This window comes from Ixodes scapularis, unplaced genomic scaffold (genome assembly GCF_016920785.2).
Source record: "Ixodes scapularis isolate PalLabHiFi unplaced genomic scaffold, ASM1692078v2 PGA_scaffold9__187_contigs__length_104089568, whole genome shotgun sequence".
NCBI lineage: Eukaryota > Metazoa > Arthropoda > Arachnida > Ixodida > Ixodidae > Ixodes > Ixodes scapularis.
The window spans coordinates 82,110,725-82,131,215 of NW_024609884.1; the positions used below are offsets into that span (position 1 = coordinate 82,110,725).

Consider the following 20,491-nt stretch of genomic DNA (forward strand, 5'->3'; position numbering starts at 1 on the left):
TCGAGCTGACGAAGAACCCGGGGGGGGGGGGGGGGGGGGGGGGGGGGTTGCGTTTGGGGGGGGGGGGGGGGGGGCGATCGCCCCCCCCCCCCTTGGATCCGCCACTGGTATCGTATCGTTAGAGAGTTTTCGTAGACCGCGTTGCCTCCTCCGCTAAGCGTTCCGCAACGAAGAAGTTGCTACTGCGCCTGCGCGCCGATAGCCTTGACTGTGGAGTTCCCGCTATCGTAGCGGGTTGCGGAGGGCCTTGCGGGACGGCGAAAACGATCTACGAAAACTCCCTGTTATCTTGTATCGTTATCGGGGGTATCGGAGGTATCTGGACGATCGATCTAGGCCACGGTGTGAGATAATACTCTTCAGGTGAGGACAGCGCGCTCCTCGCGCAGTGCAGATAAAGCAAATACTTTACTAGGGGGAATACGTTCCACTCTGCTCATTTGCATTAGACAGAACGCCTACAGCGCCGAATCCAGCCCTGACGGAGTGGAAATCCGCGTCAGTTCACGCGCAAGTGCACGTGGATGTTCGCAGCGGCGGCGGCGGTGTCGTCTCCGATTCCACCTAAAGCCCCTTCATGTTTCAAAAGTAGCGCAAGGTGCGTCGATGCACGAGGCACGTGGAACGTGCAACCCTTGGGAAGATCATGGAAGCACAGAGCAGCAAAGTACAGTGTTGCCAGATGGTCCCACCAAAAAACCGCCAAACGACTGGGAGATATAGCCCAATATAGCCAAAGCCGTAAAAAAAAAAAATATAGCCCAAAATAGCCAAGACTAAAAAATGGATTTTAAGCCTTATATTGACAATTTCTCACGCTCATACAATACGTGTTACAATATCTGTTTCAATCCTCAGATGCACCACCTTTTGTGTACATTATGTTACTTGTAAATTGTTCAAGAAGAGCTTCGGAAGGATGAATATCCGTACAAAACTGTCCCTTTCTTCGTAGGTTTTCAGAGGTACAAAACACACAAAGCAGCTTTATTGTGAAGCCCGGGAGATATGATCATACAGTAAAAGAACAAAATACAGAAGCAGAACAGTCATAACACTGGGTGTTTCAAACGAGAACCCTAATATCTCAGGTCCTTACAGCGCTGTGAAGCAGTATCATAATATCCCCCCGTCTCTTTTTCTTTGTGAAGAATATTAGTGTCACCCATTCATGTTCAACGCTATTTCTGATTGTGTTGTCCTCTCTTGGGGTGAGCAACGACTGGAAGGTAGTCAATTGTTTAGCGGTAAAACCGCGGACGTCTCATTTTTACAAACCTGGGCGCCTAAGGATTCTCACAATGGGCACCAGAGCAGCATTTGGAGAGTTTAGTCGACGTCCGGGCAGAGCCATATGCGTTCGGATTGAAGGCGCGCTACCGGGCCTGTGGTAATAATGCAATCCGTTTGGTTTGCTCCACTGCGCTGTAGGGAGACCGCTTGAACTCTGCTAGCATTGCTTCACTGCATAATGCGAAAGCCCTAAAGTTTGTAGAAGTTTGAAACCTTTCTCCTTCCTCTCCCTCCTTTCGACTAGCCAAAAGAGAAACTTTTTTGTTTCGAAACCCATTAAAAGTTCGAAAATTAACTAACCGAACCTCAAAGTTCGGCGTCGAACCTGAGGTTCGACAAAAGTTCGCCGCATTCTTAAAAATAGCCCAAAATAGCCACATAGCCAACCACGAAATTTTGACGCCAACTAGAAAAAAATGTAGCCCAATTTGGCTATATATAGCCCAATCTGGCAACACTGGCAAAGTATTTAGCGCACCACTAAGCTAGAGTTTAGACGCCGTGTTATTCTTAGAAGTGGCGCGCGGCACGTGTCTCGCGCATTTCCACAAGAATGAATTTGGTATGTAGAACATCAATATCATCGATAGCCGAGACCTCCCCGACGATAGATGGCTCTCGCCAGGCCAGAAAACTAAAGCCCCTTGGTAAAAGCGTTTTTTACAAGTACCGCCAACCATTGTTGTGGAAGCGCTCGAGACACGTGCCATGAGCGGGTGCTCCGCCGCCATTCGCTTCCAAGGCCCGCTCATTTCAGTGCTGCGCCGCCATTTGCTTCCAAGGGCCGCTCGAGACATGGGCGTCGTGCACTCGCGCATTTGACGCTACTTGCAAGACAAGCGCAAACACATAGAGGGGCTTTACAGAAAACCTGTCCGAGCGACGTGAGCGATCGAAAGCGTCGCTGTGGTCGGCCCACCACAATGGACCTTTTTCCAGTAAGCGTCTGCGCACGCGCACACCCTTTTCCCTTGACCTTGACCGCCCTTTCGCCATTCTTGGGGGGCACTGTTTTCTTGCGACACTAATCGGTTCCTATGGGAGAAGGCAAGTCCGGTTGGCCTCCATTTGTAGTAGGCGGCGAAACCGTCATGAAGCACTCCTTACTGGAAAAAGGTCCATTGGCCGAATGCTGACTATGACGTCAGCAAAGGATATAAAATCGACGCAAATAAGAGGAATGTAAGAACTTCAATTTTGACGGTGTGGGCAGTGTTACTTTGAGAGCGCTATGATTTCAGGCTTTCACCATGATCGTTACAAACACCATTGAACTTGTTCTTCACAAGGTAATGACGTCACGAAAGGTAACCAAATGAGGGCGCCACCGAAACATCTCGCCACTAATTCTATTTGAGAGGAGTGGAATGTATTCCCCCTAGTAATGTATTTGGATAAAGTTCGCTTTTCACTCTCTCTCTTTCTCTCTCTCAGTATAGTTTCAAGCGGCACCGGCAGATGACTTGTCGACCCGTAGGCACGGCGAAGACGGCTCGTGCCGCCTCATGCTCCACACGCGCAGAGCTCCAGCGAGGTTGTCGCTCGTGCGGAAGGACCACGTTGTACCGGGGTGTCATGGCAACGAGATAATTTTTTTCGGTCTCACGCAGTTTCGCCGTTTGGCCGCCGGCGACACTGTCAGCCGCGGGCACGGTGGCCGCGGAATAATGCAGCCTTTCGGATGCCCGTCGAACGAACACTATCTGATTCCTCGCGGCGCGCGTTCAGCCCCGCCGTGTCCTGACCCAGGCTCTGTCCTGACCTAAAGAGTGTATCTTACACCGTGATCTAGCCTAACACGGTTTCGTGGACAGCGACATTGTGCTACTCGACTTTTCAAGGCTAGGTGGCGCAAGCTACCGCCTGACATAATAAGTACAGCCGTTAGCCATCTGTCCATTCATGTACTTGTAAGTTCGCGGCGCTGTGCGCTGTTGTGTGCGCGTTGCGCTGGCGTTTCGTGGTCTTTGCGTCGCGATTGAAGTTTATTGTATTCTTAATTTATTTTCAACCTTAATTTGATTTAGGATTCACTACTAATTATCTAGGTAATATTTAAGCTTATTTGTACGTAGGCTTTTGTGTTAGAGGCAGTGCAACCCGTGCTTGCCGTGATCAAATCCAACCGTCGCGCGAGGGACAGGGCCACAGGGCTCCAGAGCACGGTCGTGCTCCAGGAGGAAATTATTAGCGGTCATGGGTAGAAGCCGTTCCCGATCACCACAAAGGCGAGGTAAGTTGTTCCCGAGCTACATTTGTTACATCTGTCTGCTATTGCCAACGTTACCCGAAATGCCGAGAGAGGAAACAAATGGAAAGGAGGTGACTGCTAACTAAATCGCGTCACGCGCCGCCAATATTGCTCTAAAAAAAATCGCGTAAAAAACATTTTTAAGGGGTCCTTTAACTTGAAGTACATTTTCTGAGTATGTGCCTGTACTTTAGAAAACGATGTCATTTGGTAAATTTTTTAGTGAAGGAATGGCGGCTATACGACCGATGCAGATAAGTGCCTTATAGGTTGATGGTGTTAAATAGTTTGTCAGCGAGAGTGAAACAGATACCCCGTGGCAGACATCACCGAAAGGAGGCCTCTTAGAGACAAGAAAGGGGACGAAAAGAGGAACGAGCGGATCGCCAAGGCACACCGGAAGGTGGTGAAGCACTGGACCGACCCGAGCGAGATCGTGGCAGTGCACAGACCACGCAAGAGATGACACACCGACGCCCGCTGGGGCAGCAGCGTTTCTCGCCCCCGCTGCAGGGGTCACGGAATGCTGCCAACTACCCGCAAAAACCACGATCAAGGGAGGAGAGCTTGAAGCCATCCTCCTGGCTTTGAACCTCTTCGTGCATCAACGGCAAGACCTACGCCCGAGGGAACTGAGACTATTCACAGACTCCAAGGAGGCAGTACGAGAGTGTAAGAAAGCCTCCAGCGCAAGCGGAAAGGTCAAGGAAATTAAGAAAATGGCAGCCGAACTATGTGAACTTGGCACCACCATCAAGATAGGTTGGATCCCGGGCCATGCAGGGGTCCCCAGCAATGGAAAGGTGCATCAACTCGCTCGCGCGGCGCTCGTTTCTTTCCGCGAGCGAGAGGGGAGCACCCACACCCTCACAACCACACGACCACAGAGACGTTATGTGATTACGAAGAATATGATCCTGACGAGGAGAGGGTCCTAATCAAGGAGAGGTACAGGACAAGATTGTGGGAAAGCCTGCCGCAGACGCCCGACCTTCTACCGAGAGGGATTGGAAAAGGGGCATGGTCCTCCTCACCCGCATCATGGCAGGCGCCACCCGCTCTCCGGCACGCATGGCTGCATGGAGCGAAGGAAGACGCTCCAGCACGTGCAGCAAATGCACGAACAACGTAAAAGGAGGCATGACTCATCTCTTATGGGAATGCCCCTACTATCAACAAATTCGACCAAGTTCAAACCCATATATGCCCACAACCTGGATGACTGGGTTCACTTAAAGAAGTCATTAGACAAAGAAAACGGCCAGCTTAGTCTCCTAAACTTCATGCTAGAAGCGAAGCTGGACGTATATGTGTAGATTCGTTCCTCCCTCATACCCAGACGAAGATGTCGCTTGGCATATTCCCCTCACCTTCCCCTTGTATTTGTGGCAACAAAAACGCCTTTTAAATCTGAATCCAACATTCGCCGCCATTTTGGAAAATAACTGATGCACCCTTGATTATTCCCATGTAAGATTGTGCTAAAAAAGTACTTGTACTTTACTTTGGAAGTACATAATATTTATAGTACTTTACCTCAAGTAAATTGCTCCCAATATACTTACTACTTTGAAGTATGTAACCTATCATTTGCTTTGTATTTTACATCAAGTACTTTTTAGATGTATTTTACCAAACACTGCTAAAGGTTGTAATATTTAGTTAATAAAAATATAAACTGACCACCCTACCAAAGAACCAGTATAACTTTTCGCTTTTGAAACTGGAAATCTACCTGGAATTGTTTCTGGAAACCTGAAATCCCAGTTCCGTAATCCACATAGCGGAAAGTTATACTGGGTTTTTCGTCTGGACAGTAACATTTTCTTCTCTTTAAGCATGCAATTTCACGCAGCTTTCGTGATAAAATGCGTGCAAAGTGGCCTGCATGGTCACAGTAGAGTCACTAAATAAATCTACTCTAGGTCACAGGAATCAGCAGATGCGAAAATAAAGGTAACAGAATGCATGGAAATATGTGGGGATATTTCAAAATTTTGCAGGGAAAACGTTTCCCAAATAGGGAATATTTTACTCAAGAAAGGGAGTTCTTGAATGTGGTATGGAACATCACTGGGCCCCTGTTGCCTAGTGCGATTCAAGGGTTGCTGTCCGTGTCTATTCTACGCCAACCATGATTGCGGAGAAGGGGTAATGTTTCTTCAGCTGATATAACACTGTGTTATCCTAGACTGTCTATCGATTGTAGTACAACTTCAAAGTTCACCCTCATGCGTTTAATCCTGATCTTTCCTCTGTGTCATTTCGACCGACAGACGGCGCTAGTTTTCGCTGCACAGTGATGAAATGACCATTGCAGGACAATGGTGGACACACATACCTACCGCTTCCTGTTTTTTTTTTTTTAATTCTTTATCTTTTATACAGATTTGACATGTCTTATAGACCCTGTTTCAAAGAGAATGCGCTGCAAATATACATACATGCAAACAAACATTTGCAAGAAGGGGATAAAAAAAAACAACCAAAAAACAAGCTAGGTCTCAAACACTATGGACCCGCCCAATCGAAAGGGAAGAGCCGCAAATCATCATAATCAGTTGGATACGCATTGAAGAACAGGAATAATAATCACTTGGATGGGCATGGAGGAAAAAATAATTACAATCACAAAGAGAAGGTTTAGAAGATTGGTGGAAAAAGCCTGGAGAAGTGCGGTAATATACAAAGTGGTGGAGTCGATGTCTTAATGAGATGGAATTTAGAGCAAAATACTGCGGGGTCGCAAATCCGGGTAAAGCCTTTAAACTTACTGCATAAATAGGCTTGGTGACATATTGCTTTACGATTTATCACAGAGGTGTTTGAAAGTGGTAGAAGCATCGCATCAAAATTTTAAAGAACAAACTTACATAAGTAAAGAGTAAAAAAAATTAATTAAATGTTTTTTTCTACCTGAAGGTTATGACACCTGCCTGCTAACTGTGCACCTTCTGACTGGTGCAACAACCGACAGATGGCGGCAGTGCGGCTCTGGAGGCTTACAGCAGCTCAGGAGCTGCCCGGTCTCGCCTAAAGCAGACATGTATCTGGACTTACTCGACGAACCATTGGTTTTTTTTGTTTTGTGCTAATTTAATGTGCTTTATTGGGAACGAAAAAATGAGACATTTACAATTCCCTGTAATGCCGAATTAGAGTGCAGCTCTTGAGGAGGATAAGGGGAGGGTACGGAGGGGATGGGTATGCTCCTCCTCCCTCCTCATCTACTCCTCCCGTGCTCCTTGCCTCCTCCCCCTCTTCTCCTCCTCTTCTCTTCGCTCTTCCTCCTCCCTCCTCCTCCTCCTCCCTCCCGCGTGATGCCGAAATGTCCGCGCGGTGCATTATGGGAAACGTCTCATAATGCACCGCGGTGACGTTTCGGCACGGTGACGTTCCCTCGTGACATCACCGGTGACCCTCGTGATGTCAGGAGGCTGACGAGTTACGTCACGACGGTCCCGCCGCACGTTGCATTATGGAACGTTTCCCATAATGCATCGTGTGGTTACGGTGATGCCGCTCAAGCCAGAAACGGGCGCCTAAGAGCTGCACTTTAAAGGATTGCATTCACTAATCATTAAAGCATCGCAGAAGCATGCAGCATCTATCATTTGAAAAGGTTTTCTGCTTTTGTCGCGACTGAGCGGCTGCTGAGCTGCCGTAAACCGCCGGGCAGCTGCTGGGCCCACTCTGCCACCATCTGTCAGTTGTTGCGCCAATCGAAGGGTGTGTGGTTAACAGACGGGCATATCATAGGTGGAGAAAACCAGTTATTATATTTTTCCTTTTTACTCAGGTAATTTTGTTCATTGAAATGTTGATGTGATATCTCCACCACCTTCAGGCACCTCTGTGGTAAATCGTTGCACGATACGTGACAACGTCGATTTATGCTGTCACTTTAAAGGCTTCACCCAGATTTGGGACCCTGCAGTACAGGGTGTTTTTCAAAACGCGGACCACATTGCTCTTGCAGAAAGTATGCATCACACACAAAAAAAAGGTTGATGTCTTATTGGTTTCTGCCAATGGGCCTACCTAGGAAAATAAAAACCATTTGGTATAATTAGGCTCTTAATTACTTCTGAATAACTTAACTTTTTAATCATTAAATTTTAAGGTATGGTTTCAGTTATAAACTTTGTGGGCAGCATCGAACATCACACATTCAGCGTGCCTTGCAAAAATGTAAGGCATGCACAGACACCAGAGGGTGCTGTCGGACGAGGAGAAGTAGAGTTCCTGTATAGGCTCCCTACGAGAGCGAGAGTTGCGCGTTCATCCCCGTAGCACCAACTTTCCTGCACGGCATATTGATCCTGCTCTTCACGTGACTGAATTCGGCGAATAGTGGCGCCGCGCGTTCAAGGCGCGCGGTGCACTCAAAAGCAGGGGAATGTACGCCGGGGCGCGTGCAATGTCTACTTTCCTGCAGGGCACTTGATCCTGCTCCTCACGTGATCTTGACGAATAGTGGCGCGGCGTCACGTGGAAAACATACACACAACTCTGGCTCCCGTAGGGGGCTTATACCGGGAGAAGCAGGGCCGTGTATAGAGAGAGTTTGGTCAATGGGAGGAGCGGGCAGAGCCAGGGCGTGCACCAGACGAAGGTAGTGGGCTTGGCGTGCTCTCTTGGCCAACCAGAAGCTGAAAAGAATTCCCTGGCGGTGCTAGCGAGAAACAGTTTTAATCATATATACGTGGTTTTAATAAGCACGTAAGAGTTAAATGTAGTAACCCTTCATGGCTGAAAATATGGTGCACTTGATGTTTCGATTGTGATCATGCAAAAAGATGTAAGAAACGAATGTGCCGCTCGCACTCTTTTGCTCGAACAGAGTGTGGCCACTCGGACAGCAGATTCTCGGCACCTGGCGTACGGATTATGTCGATCGTTCCACTAGTCGTGCTTTTCCACCATAATTATGGATGGCCCATGATTGAAACATCACGTGCACCACACCATATTTTCAGTCACTGAGAGTTACTCCGGCGCACTTAATAATTTCATTTTCGTGACTACTGCGAGGGTATTATTTCCGGCTTCTGGTTGGGCACATTCGAATTTGTGAAGATGCCCTGGAACACACCCAGCCAGCTTTTGGCTAATGGCGCCCTCCTGATTTACCTCCTATACTTCCCAATGAATGGCCAAACTCTCTTCATATGTGGGAACTCTGAGGAGAAGGAGAGCCGTTTATACAACTTGTCCACAAAGGTGCTGCCACAAAGGTGTTTGCGTTTATATAACTTTTCCACAAAGTTTTGGGTGGGACTTGCGTGTCAAGAAATAGATTTTCCGCGAAAATTTTTTTGAGCAATATTGAGGGCACGAGATGCGATTTAGTCAATAGTCACCTCCTTTCGAGTTGTTTTCTTTCTCGGCATTTAGGAGAGGTGGATCGGTCGAGGTGGAGATAGTATGTTTATGACCATTCCATGACGCCATGAACTTTGCGCGCAGAATCTAAAAGAAATCTCACACCGTCAATATTGCTTTAAAAAGTTTTTGCATAAAATTTATTTCTTGACATGCGTGTCCCAACTGGACTGTTAAAAAAAAAAACATTTTGTTTTCTTTTCAGTGCCTCTGTATTTTTACAAACATTTTTCTGGTTTTTCAGAGCGCCACAGGAGCAGATCAAAGTCCCGCGAGCGGGAGTGGGACAGTATCCGCGATGCCACCCGGGACATTGCCCGAGATCCCATTCGCGACAGGGATGCGGACCGAGAACGAGAGAGAGAGCGCAGACCTGCAAGAGGCAAGTCAGAACATTTCTGTTCTCTTTCCTGACACTAAAGTGTACCCCAAAGATCAAGTCACTTTCAGTCCAAATGACACGGTCATACACACATTTAAACTATTGAGAGTTCGGTCGGCCATATTAAGCATATAAGCGAGAGTACCTCAATGTCTCAAACTCTACTATGGCTGCTTGCAATGTACGTACTGTGTATGCTAAAATATCTTTATGCGGTGTGTGGGCTGCAGCGCTGGATTAGCAAAGATGTGTACTGTATTGCAATGTTATGAAGCTTACTCATTAAGCAAGCCTCAGGCTAGAACGGGACGAGTAACAAGCTTCCAGTGTGCGTTGTGAGATTTCACCTTTGGTTACCCGGGATGCTGGACAGATACGCGCACACATGATACACAGCTGTTTTCAGTAGATGGTGTCTATGTGCAAAGAGTTTACAACAACAGAATAGAATGGGTGGTTTTTCTGAGGGAGATGGTGGGTCAGCTCTACTTCCTGATTTACCTTCATTTAATAATCAGCACAATAATTTCAGAGCGTCGTAGGTCCCGATCCTGTTCCTCGTCTCCTAGACCCCGAAACAGGTCACCACGCCGCAGACGAAGCCGGTGCGTGCACATGCTTTTGCTGTTTGTTGCACAGCTGTTTTCTGTAGGCGTTTTGTTATAGCTTCATTTTTTCATGCAGGTCTCCCAGAAGACGTTCTCGTTCACCCAGGCGAAGGTCTAGGAGCAGGTGACTGAATGTTCTATCTTCTCATTAGAAACCTCAGGATATTGGTTACATGTTATGCTACTTTCCTTTACGTGCCTTTGAGCTTCCAGCTTTTACGGTTGTTTTCAGATGTGTGGCCGTCACCTCTTTCAGAGCAATGGTAGACCTATGGTTGTGCTTGCATTTTGTTTCCCTCTATGGCTGGGAGTTGACTTTTTGACACATCGGCAGTTTAGCCCCACGTTGCAGTACAAAAAACTTGTTCAAATTGCAAGCTAAACACATACTTTTCATGTAAGTCTGATCAAGATATTAGTCTCTGGAGAAAATCAGCCATCTGCTTTAAGTCCTTATTTCAAACTTTTTTTTGTTCACACTCCGCCCATTGAAAAGCACGCTGAAAGAGCCCAAGTATGCACTTGATCTCTCCGCCCTGCCATCTCCTTCCACAGAATAAAGTCCGACTGCTATGGTCAGCATCACCATAGCAGCGAAACGTCTTCTTCGTGGACGAATTCGTGAACGAATTCGTGAACGCGGTGTTTGAAGCCAGCTACGGCAGATTTCACCTTTCTAATGCCATCTGCTAAAATGAATGTGGCAATGCTAGCCAAAGCTAAATGTGCCATTGAGAAAGTCTACGCTGAGAGCGGGAAGTGGTCACCTAAAAAACCCTTAGAGTTTTCTGTGAGGCTTGGTGTACGCTTGGGCCTGAAATTATAGTCAATTTTCCCCGATTAGAGCGGAGCAAAGCGAGGGGTGACTGCGTGAGCGTGGTCTGTTTGGAAGCCTAGCTTCGAGCCCAGCGTAGCGTTGGTAGCAGACAGCGTTTGAAAAATGGCGTAACTGTCGCTGGCTTCACACACTGCGTTCGTGTGTGTATCTAATTGACATTTGGTGACCATAGCAGATGAACTGTGCCATGCAGTAGGAGTGGTAGTGTGCTGAGTTCAGGTATGTGTTTCAGCCCTTTTGCCGTGCATTTTAGTGGGCGAAGCATGGACAATGACTTTCAAATGAGGACTTAACGCAGATGGACGATTTTTTACAGTGCTTAATATTTTGACGAGCCTTGCATGAAAAGCATGTTTTGGCCATCCGGTAGCCTTTTGTTTTCCCTGGAACATGGGACTGAAGTAGTATCAACTGCCGGCTTTTCTGCCTCATTCATGAAGAGAGCAGTGTGCTTCCAATAGGTGCATGCTTCTGTAGGCCAAGGTTAACTTGATAGTGTCTTAGCATCAAATTTAGACTCATGATATTAGTTCAAGAAACCATCAAATTCAGACACATTATATTAGTTCAAGCAGGATATTCTCACACTCAAAAGTATTGGTCTCATTTGTTCATGCACACAAACTTGCTTGCCAATATTTGCAGTTACCTCTGATAGTTAGTTCATTAATATCCTGATGCCATAAATCATTACACATATGAAGTGATCTGTTATTTCAAATATTTATCTGATACAAGTGTTTGCAAAGTGATTCTATGGAAATTTCTTGTGTATATTTTATGATGTCCTAGACCAGGGGTCAGCAACTTTTCACTGCAGCGGGCCACATTGCCCCAAAACAGAGACGGAACGTGCCATACGGAGAAACCAAGTTGGAGGGGGGGGGGGGGGAGGAAGGGAAGGTAGGGGAGGGGAGGGGGGTGGAGGAGAATTAGCCTAAAAAAAAATTAAAGATAAAACTATTATACACTCGAAATGATATGTAAAGATGTTCTCTTGATTCAGGCTTATGAAACGTAAGATATTGCTCGAGCCTCCTCTCAGTAAGATTTGGGGTTTTCGATGTTGCTTGCGAGGGTGTGAACATTCACATTAAAACTTTTAACTGAGAGCCGTAAAATATTTTGGAGGTTCTCATCTGTCGTTTGCAAGACCCACGTTTGATTTTATGGTTTTCATCCTCAAAAAGTATGTTTGCATATGTGTACATGCTGCAGCAAACACTTCAATCAGGTTTTCTGCGAGATATCATGGATTAGAAAACTTTAACTCAGGGAGGCCAGCGGAAAACTTAAAAAATTTGTTCGCTACAAAAAATACACTTTTTAGCTTATTGTTTGTTTGAGAATCAACTGATCAGCGAAGTCTACCTGGCGAATCTCTTGAACTTGTTCAGAGTTAATATGCTCGGTTATACCTCTTGTCTTGGTGTGGGTGTTTGGGGGAGGGGTCATTTCTGGTGGCATGCCGGTGACTGCATAATATTTCCTCGAAGGCCGGATCCGGCCCGCAGGCTGCCCAGTTGCAGACCCCTGTCCTAGACTTATAATAATACTGTCAACCCACCCAACGAACTAATACATTGATCTATCTTTACATAATTTGTAGAAACTTGCTCACTGTACTTATTTTTTATTCATATAAGCCCTTTGACCCTAATGCTGTGCTTGTACATTAAAATTGGTGTGTTTGCTGCCAGTTACATCTCCTCCATTTACTATTTCTTTGTACTTCTTGCGGCTAATACCCTGTTTCGCCACAAGTCATAGAGTTCAGTCAAAGGCTGGGAGGCACAGATATAAGTGCACTGACTAAAGTTGCAAGGTCATGACTCGCTCTCTGCACTTGATAGGATTATTTGGTTATGATGTGCATGCAGAAAGGCACTGTGGCATTGCTCTTTCAGCACTGCTTGATTGGTACCCTTGACTCGTAGCGTCGACTGCGCTTTAACTTGTGGTGAGACAACGTGTAGTATGCATTCCCTGATGAAGCAATGGAGGTTTCTTTTATTTTTTAATATCTGGCATGAACATTTACAGGAATATTAAACATACAGTTCAGTAGCATGAGCCTGTCAACCTTAGGTACAGATGAAGGATTTCTTTAGTTTCTAATTTGTCCTTGTCGCTTACTAAAGACCAAAATGCAAGTTTATAGCAGGCTCCAGCAGGGGCCCTACAGTAGTATGAGGTGTTGCATAAAAGTGAGGTGCAACGAGCTAGTTTTGGTTTCATGCACCCGGCAGCGTTGGAGTGATGTCACATGGGGATCCTGCAATTTACTGCCCCATTCTACCCCTATGCTTCGCCAAGGTTAGTCTGAGCTGATATCTTCCCTGTTTGCTTCTTGTTTTGGAACACAGCTCGGCAGTCTTTCGCTTGCCTGAGTGACTTCTAGATTTTAGGGCGAGACGGAGGAGTGGCAAGTGTGCTGTGATGTACTTCTCAATGCCAGAGTTTGGGTAGTGTGTCCTGTGCCAACAAACGGTCTAAAAAATAAAAAAATTGTCAACTTGTTATGTCAGTTATGGAGAATCTGATGGCTGACTGGGATGTTTACCACTGTTGCAAAACCCAGGATTTGCATACCAGGAAGTTTGGTTAAGATAACAAAACACGAGAAAGGAGCAACCTTGCCTTATCAGTACAGAGCATAGCATTTGGCAGATGTTGTGTCAGACGGAGGTAGCTATGATTTTCCCGCAGCCATTTCTGCTGCAGTGTATTACTCGCGGTGCCACAGTGCTGGTCGGAAAGAATGACAGTATGGTACAATCAAAACTTCCCAATGAACTTTGGCAAATTATTGACTCTCCTATGAAAGTGATTACTGAACAACCCAGAGAGGGGACAATGCAACTATCACATACTATACCCCGTTGCAGGTGAAGAAACGCAGGACGGAGTCCTCCTGCATAGCCCTCCACCTTTTTCACTTAGGCAGAGTGAACGCTGGAGAGGGAGCGAGTGGACTTGCCTCCTCTCTCGTCTTCTCCCCAACTCTCGCTCTGTTATTCTGCAAGGGTGGAGGGCTATGCAGGAAGAGCTCTTGCTGCTTTTCTTAACCTGCAACAGGGTATACCATCTCACCCGTGCATAAACTCATTTCGGTCCCTTATGACGCAAGAGGGTACAAACCAGCCTGAGATATTCGTGCCAGCTTCCACCTGCAGTACTTGAAGTCTCTCTAGACTTCTTGGGCAATATTTTGTGATTTTATTTACCTATTTTTGTTTGCACGAGACTAGAGTAATAGTGGAAAATAACATCCGTTATTTCACTGAACACCGGCCAGACTTTTTTTTTTTTTTTGTAAAAACTACACATCTTAGTGGAAAACAATATTAGTAGTCACTGTCTATGGGCCACTCTAGAGAGGTACATGGTGTTTCAGATAATTAAGTCAATAATTAGCTTTGTATAATCAATTTTTGGGGGTTTAGTAAAAAGAGACATATGGTTCCAATTAGAAACTTGCTAATCTTAATCAAAAACCAGTAGATCAGTAAATTTTAGAATGACTTGGAGCACGTAGGAAGTGCAGTGGTGCTTTAGGTGCAAGGTTGGCAGAGTGAAAAGGCAGGTGATAAGAGACAGAGAAACCACTTTCGAGTCATTTTCAGTACTCAGAAAAACAAGACATGCACTCCAAATCTGTCTTAAATTGATCGATTTAGTTGTTTTCATTATTGCCCATTAAATTTCTGATTGGAACTATATGTTTATTTTCACTAATTAAATGGTGAATTCTATGTGCTATGTTCTGTTGCGTTCAGTATGAGCTGAAACAGTCCTTCATGCTTCTTTGTTGCACCTACCTGGTTTTGAAAGAGCTGTGAGAAAAAGGTTTGTTCAGGTGTCTCGGGTCATATGAATTGTGATAGTACCTCAGTCAATAGGCCCATTGATAGTGACCAGTTACAGTATCGTGCATAGTTTTTGCACAGAACTTTTGACCAACGTTCGGTGAAACGTTCGGTATAGTGTGATCAGGGGCAGACTTACCAATAGGCAGTAGGTAGCTACCTAGAGCAGTAGAATTTTGGAAGATTGCCAATTTGTGGCCGCCTTAAAGTTAAAGGGGCGATGCAACAATTTTTGCACTTTGCGTGAATACCGCTTAGAACGGATCCCTGACGTTAATGACTTATGAAACACGCATTCCTTTTTCACCCCACGCAACAGAAGTTCCAGAAAAAATTAAAGAAAAACGAGCAGCGTTCACCCCCTCAACTCGCAGCCAGAACAAGCGGCCACGTAATCTGGAGCCGATTATATGCCGCCAATGTTGATCATAGCCACACGCTGGGGTCGGCAAAGCACAGGACACGCGCTGAGTTCCAGACATTGTTATGGCTCGGCTATTGTCGTCGTTGCAGCGATTGGACACGGGCCACTACCCGAATGCTTCTTGAGCTAGTAATCATCATGAGCCCAAATCGAGTGCCCACGCAATGCTCGGGTCCAATCTATGAACAGCATTCAAATATCGTCATATGGGTGTACTGCGATCCCCACGTTACGTCATGAAATTTCGCAAAGGAGAGATTGAATGAAAATGATTGCTTTTGTCTCTGCAATTACACCGCAACAAAGGCATTTCTTGGCCAGTGCCGTTGCGTGCAAGTAACCTTGAGTCCCACTAGTGCCAGTAAGCTTGTGTAAAGTGAAAAACATTCCAATTGAATATCGTTGCACCGCCCCTTTAATTGGCTCTCTTTTCTTTTTTTAGCTTTCATTTTAGCTACTTTGGGAACTCTAGTTTGAAATCTAGCTACTTTAAAAAAAAGTGTTAGCTCCAAACTTGCAGTAAAATACCAGGCAAGCGCCCACTGAAAATCTAAAGATAATCATGAAAAAATGGGGAATGGACGCTTGTCCGGTCATCAATTTTACATATCAATGTACTGCGCGTATTTTCTCAGATCTTACAACTTTGGGAATGGGCGCTTAGTGTGGAATGAGTGGATGCACGGTATTCTACGGTAGCTACTTGTCCTCCCAACCCCTGCTGCCCATAGTCACTGACCATTGGGAGCGGGAAGGGGGGGGGGGGGGGGGTGGACTGTTAAAAGCTGCCTAGGGTGGCAAAATGCCAAGTCCTTTTTTAAGTATGATGTGTTGAGATCTTGATTCTCATTCTTCATAATCATCATTGTGTTGCCTTCCACTCATCTGAGGGGCAGGCCCTTTCGTGTCAGCCAGTCCTCATTAAAGCTCTGTTGTGACGGGTTGCTATTTCTCTACCTCACAATGGGCATTAGATGCATAGTGGATCCACTGTTCATTTTACTGAGAAGTTGTTAGTTGCATCTTTAAAAAAGAGCCGCTCTCCGCTCAATAGACCCTTTCCGGAATACAGTCTGGCCACTTTAGTCACTACCATCATCTAAAAAAATGGCATATCTGTTATACTAATGGCTGCCTTCTGTTTACTGATGAAGGAAGAAGTTGAAGATGCTCCTAAGTAGATGATTCGAGGCCTATACATTCTCAACGTTAGCGCGACGTAAAGCAGGAATTGGATGCGAGATCTGCGTAAGTGTTCATTTCTAACTTGGGCCCAGTCAATATGTTAGTAGCACACACTCGGTTTCAAAGCCCCTTGATGTATAGAACTTCATCAAGGCATCCATGTGGGTTGGTGCTCCGTTCTGATTGGTTGCATTTTTTGTTGCCATAGACACTGAAAGAGATTGAAAATGAGCTGTACAGTGAAGTGCATATTCTTGTTTACCGTCGACTTGCGAAAGTGACGGTGCCCCATAAAATACTGCAGACCACAGGTTCATTGCCACCATTGGTACGGTAAAAGTTAAACTGCCATTTGAGTCACCAGATGGCACTGAATTCTGGAAAGGATCTATTGTTAGTGGAGGGGATGGAGTTTTAGTAATTAGGGTGTACAGAAAACAAAAAAAAGGAATGAAATTTTTTTCTCAGTAGAACTTTTGACCATTGTTCAGAGTGATATGAAATGTGAGAAGGGTGGATAAAATAGAAATGTCAACACTCCCCTTTAGCCACCTTGCTGTTTCAAGTGGAATTATTCTGCTAATTTTTGTGGCTAAAATGAAGGCAACAATGTAGAACCCTTTGTACAACAAATTTTGAAATTTGAGAGTTCTGCTATCTTAGGCATTCTGATTATCGTTAAAGGGGCACTCAAGTGGATTCTGAGATCGTCTATTAATGGTGATAACTCAATCTATGGGTTCTAAGTGTCCTCAAAAATCGGAAATTACACTCGTGGGTGGCCAATTTCCCTATTAAAAATCGAATCAAAGATTGTGCAAGCCCCTCTTTTTGCGTTTTGGAGCAGATACCAGAGGGCGTGGTCGGACAGCATTTTTAAACAATAGTTGCTGTATTACGTCTCCTTCGTCCATTGATTTGACATTTTTGTCAAAATATGCACACTGCAGCTAAAAAGAGCAATAATAGTAACGTTTGGGATTTCCACGCGATTAACTATTTTTATTTGTCAGATTTTATAGAGGTGGTGGAGACCCGAGGCTGGCCTCCACAAGATACAATAGTGCCCGTGTATTTCTACTGCTGCGCATTTACTAGGACATCTTGCCCTAGTAAACTTGGCGTAATCTCCTTTTTATAAATATGGTGTTTGGTTTCATATAGCTTCTTTTTTACATTCTGGTTGCAATCCACATGCAAAAAAAAAAAAATAATTTATCCATTCATTCATTTATTTATTTATTTTATCAGTTCATGAAGAGCCAAATCCTTGGCAATAATGCACAGCAGGTGGATTAGCTAGTGGTAAAGGACAACTTAAATGCAACAAAACATGGGTTAAAAATATCAAACTCTGCTATACCATGGTTAATATACAAATGTTGGGACATTGTATCATGTTCTTGCACATGGTAACAGACTTAAAAGAGCCTAGTAAAATAGACTAATTTGCTCCTTTTGAACCACTGAATGCAGTGAACAACAAAAATAATTCATGTGAGACTTTTTATATTTTAAAATAATTGGAAACCGCAAAAACACCCATTTCCAAGGGGCTAAGAAAAGTTTTTTTAAAGTTTCCTAAGAATCAAAATATACATTCTGATTACACCTTGGTAGTTTCATTCTACATATCCTAAAGCATGTGCAGGGCAAATTTGGTTGTGCTAGGACAATATTCAGAACAAAACATTTTTTTGCACAAACTGTAAAGATGCTTCAAAATTGCGGAAAGAGAAAGCCACTTTAGAATAGTGCCATGTCATTTTATTTTTCATTTATTACTCTCTCAGGGGATTCAAAGGCATTACATAGGGGAGTGGGCGGCTAACACATAAAAGTAATATAGTTGAGTGATCTGTAACAATAATTTTTCGCAAGAGCAAAAAAAAAAAAAAAAAAATTAAATTTCTTGTGAGAAATTGAGGTTACAGAAGAATGTGACAAAGAGAAAACGATTTGGCTTACTTTTACAAAAAAATTTGATGGTGGGTGATGGCCCAATTTAAAAAACCATGCCCACGAAAATGGCTCACATCTATCATGCTTTGGGTCACCGCGAGTTCTTCAAATGCCTATTTAACTAATTTTGCGATCATATTCAGTACTTAATTTATACGTAACATATGAAGAATCAAAAATAACGAAACACCCTAACACATGAACTCACAATTTTTGAAAAACATTGCTGTTTTTCGACTTGCATCTCCCCTTAAATGCACTTGAGAGGCATGTTGAAAGCACACATGCCATTTGTCAATAGTTGATCCATATCAAATGAACTAAATTTACGTCCGCACCTCCAATCGCTCTACTGCCTTCGTCCAAGCATACCGTAAAATCCCGTAAGGGCGCCCACCCAAAATGAAGAGATAAATGGTGATAATATGAGGTGGGCAGTCTTTGGGTATGAGACAGCAAAACTTTATAAAAATATAATTATAAACACACGGGCACCCATTGCAAACCACGTGGGAACTGATTCCGCAGATCGTGGACACAGCAAATTCACGTTACGTGATAAACGCAAGAATTCACTACAAACTTCTGTGTCACAGAAAAGGATACCGCAGACTGCGAATGCAGCAGGTTCGTGTTTCACAAGGTGATGAACACACAGGAACCAGCTACAAACTTCCGTGCCATGAGAACCGATGTGGTGCATGCAGATCGCGAACAAAATAATGCGGGAACTCACTATGAACTCGCGTGTCAGGGGAACCGATTTTGCATGTGCAGATTGCGGACGAAGATTCGAGAACCCGCTGCAGACTCGCTTGTCACACGCATACCAGTACCGCAGATCGCGCGGCTGATGTGATTCCCGTCGAACATTGCGTGATGTCCGACGGGAATTGGGGGGTGGGCGATGTTTCAGAATTTTTATGTTACTGATATTTTGCCAGAAAGGCAGGTTGGGCGATCTCTCAGGAGAGGGCACCCTTACGGCATCTTACGATAAAATCCTTTGTACAACAAATTTGCGAATTTGTGAGTTCAGCTTTGTCAGGCGTCCTGATTAACACCTGTTGAATGCGCTTGAGGGTCATGTTGAGAGCACGCGGGCCGTTTATCAATGGTTGGACCATATCAAGTGAACTGAATTTATGTTTGTACCTTCAATCGCTTTGCTGCCTCCACCCATAGCAACACATTGTTTTCTTAGGTCACTGTTCTTTGCAAACGGTCTTTTTTTGTTGGTAGTGTTTTTAAGACTTTATGCCTAAGGCCAAACAGTCTGCTTTTGTTGGGAGTCTTTTTAAGACTTTATACCTAATGGGCTTTGCAAGAATATCTTTGCAGTGTTTTGGAGAAATGTTGTTCTTAGACTGCAGCCTCCGTGTGCATGAATGTTTCCTCTGCGCTTCCACAACCTTCAGGGAACGTAAGGAGAAGGGGGACCAAGGCACCGGAGCTGTTCCCAAGTTCCTTCTGGAAAGGCCAGCAATAACAGGTACTACTATCATATTCTATGGTGGACACAAATTTAAACTTGCATCTCTTGGAACATTCCACTCTTGACTCTCTGGGCAACACCAGTTTGTTAGAGTGCAGCGCCGTCCACACACACCTGGGCATTTCTCTAGATTCAGAGGGGTAAAGGAGGGAGAGGACCCGAGTAGTTGCAGACGACAAACAGTCCATTTGTCACATTGAACTGTCCATTTGTCACATTGAACTGCACCAAACTTCTAGTGGCCCACTTTTGCCACAGTGAAGTGGCTTGTCTTTGTGAAGTGTTTCTGACTATTAGAGGTTTAGTACAGTGTACACTGTTTTATTTCAATAAATCGGCACCTATCGTATTGCTCGGTTATGCCAGGTGCAGTTACATCCACTTGCAGTACTGTCCTCAAGCGCCGTGTCTATTGCGTCGTTATAGAAGATGTTCTTGATGGTAGAGACTTGAGCTCGAAAAGGCCATACTTTGGTTTTTTTGCTGCCTGCCCATTCACACGCTAAAGTTTTCTTAGTTCGGAGATGCAAACATTAAAACCCAACTTGCTTAGCCACAGATGAAAGAAGTTCGTTGGTTCAGGAAACACCGTCACATTGACTTTAGCTGCTTTGTTTTTATCTTCTGTTAATCAGGATCATAGGAAGGAAACAATTTTAGCACAAGAAATGCTGCCAAACGATCTACTATGTATGCCTACCGGCAGCGCTTGATTTTTGGAAGTCTTGCATAGTACGTGCATTCCCAGCTACCATATAAGCATAGACCTCAAGAAGAATATATTTTGGTTATATAAAAT

At 44.8% G+C, this 20,491-nt stretch overlaps 1 protein-coding gene across 2 annotated transcripts in view; it reads left to right on the forward strand.

Annotated features, from left to right (window-relative positions):
* Positions 1-3,191: 3,191 nt before the first annotated feature.
* Positions 3,192-20,491, forward strand: part of LOC115331601 (U4/U6.U5 small nuclear ribonucleoprotein 27 kDa protein) — a 34,107-nt gene continuing 16,807 nt past the window's right edge. The window contains exons 1-5 of one of the 2 annotated variants that reach the window (XM_029993724.3): positions 3,192-3,526; positions 9,174-9,311; positions 9,844-9,916; positions 9,996-10,043; positions 19,616-19,689. In XM_029993724.3, the coding sequence (XP_029849584.2) occupies positions 3,490-3,526; positions 9,174-9,311; positions 9,844-9,916; positions 9,996-10,043; positions 19,616-19,689 (370 nt within the window). In that variant the 5' untranslated portion in view covers positions 3,192-3,489. Of the gene's footprint in view, positions 3,527-9,173; positions 9,312-9,843; positions 9,917-9,995; positions 10,044-13,006; positions 13,074-19,615; positions 19,690-20,491 lie in introns of those variants that run through there. The other variant, XM_042287124.1, reaches the window with a different exon arrangement.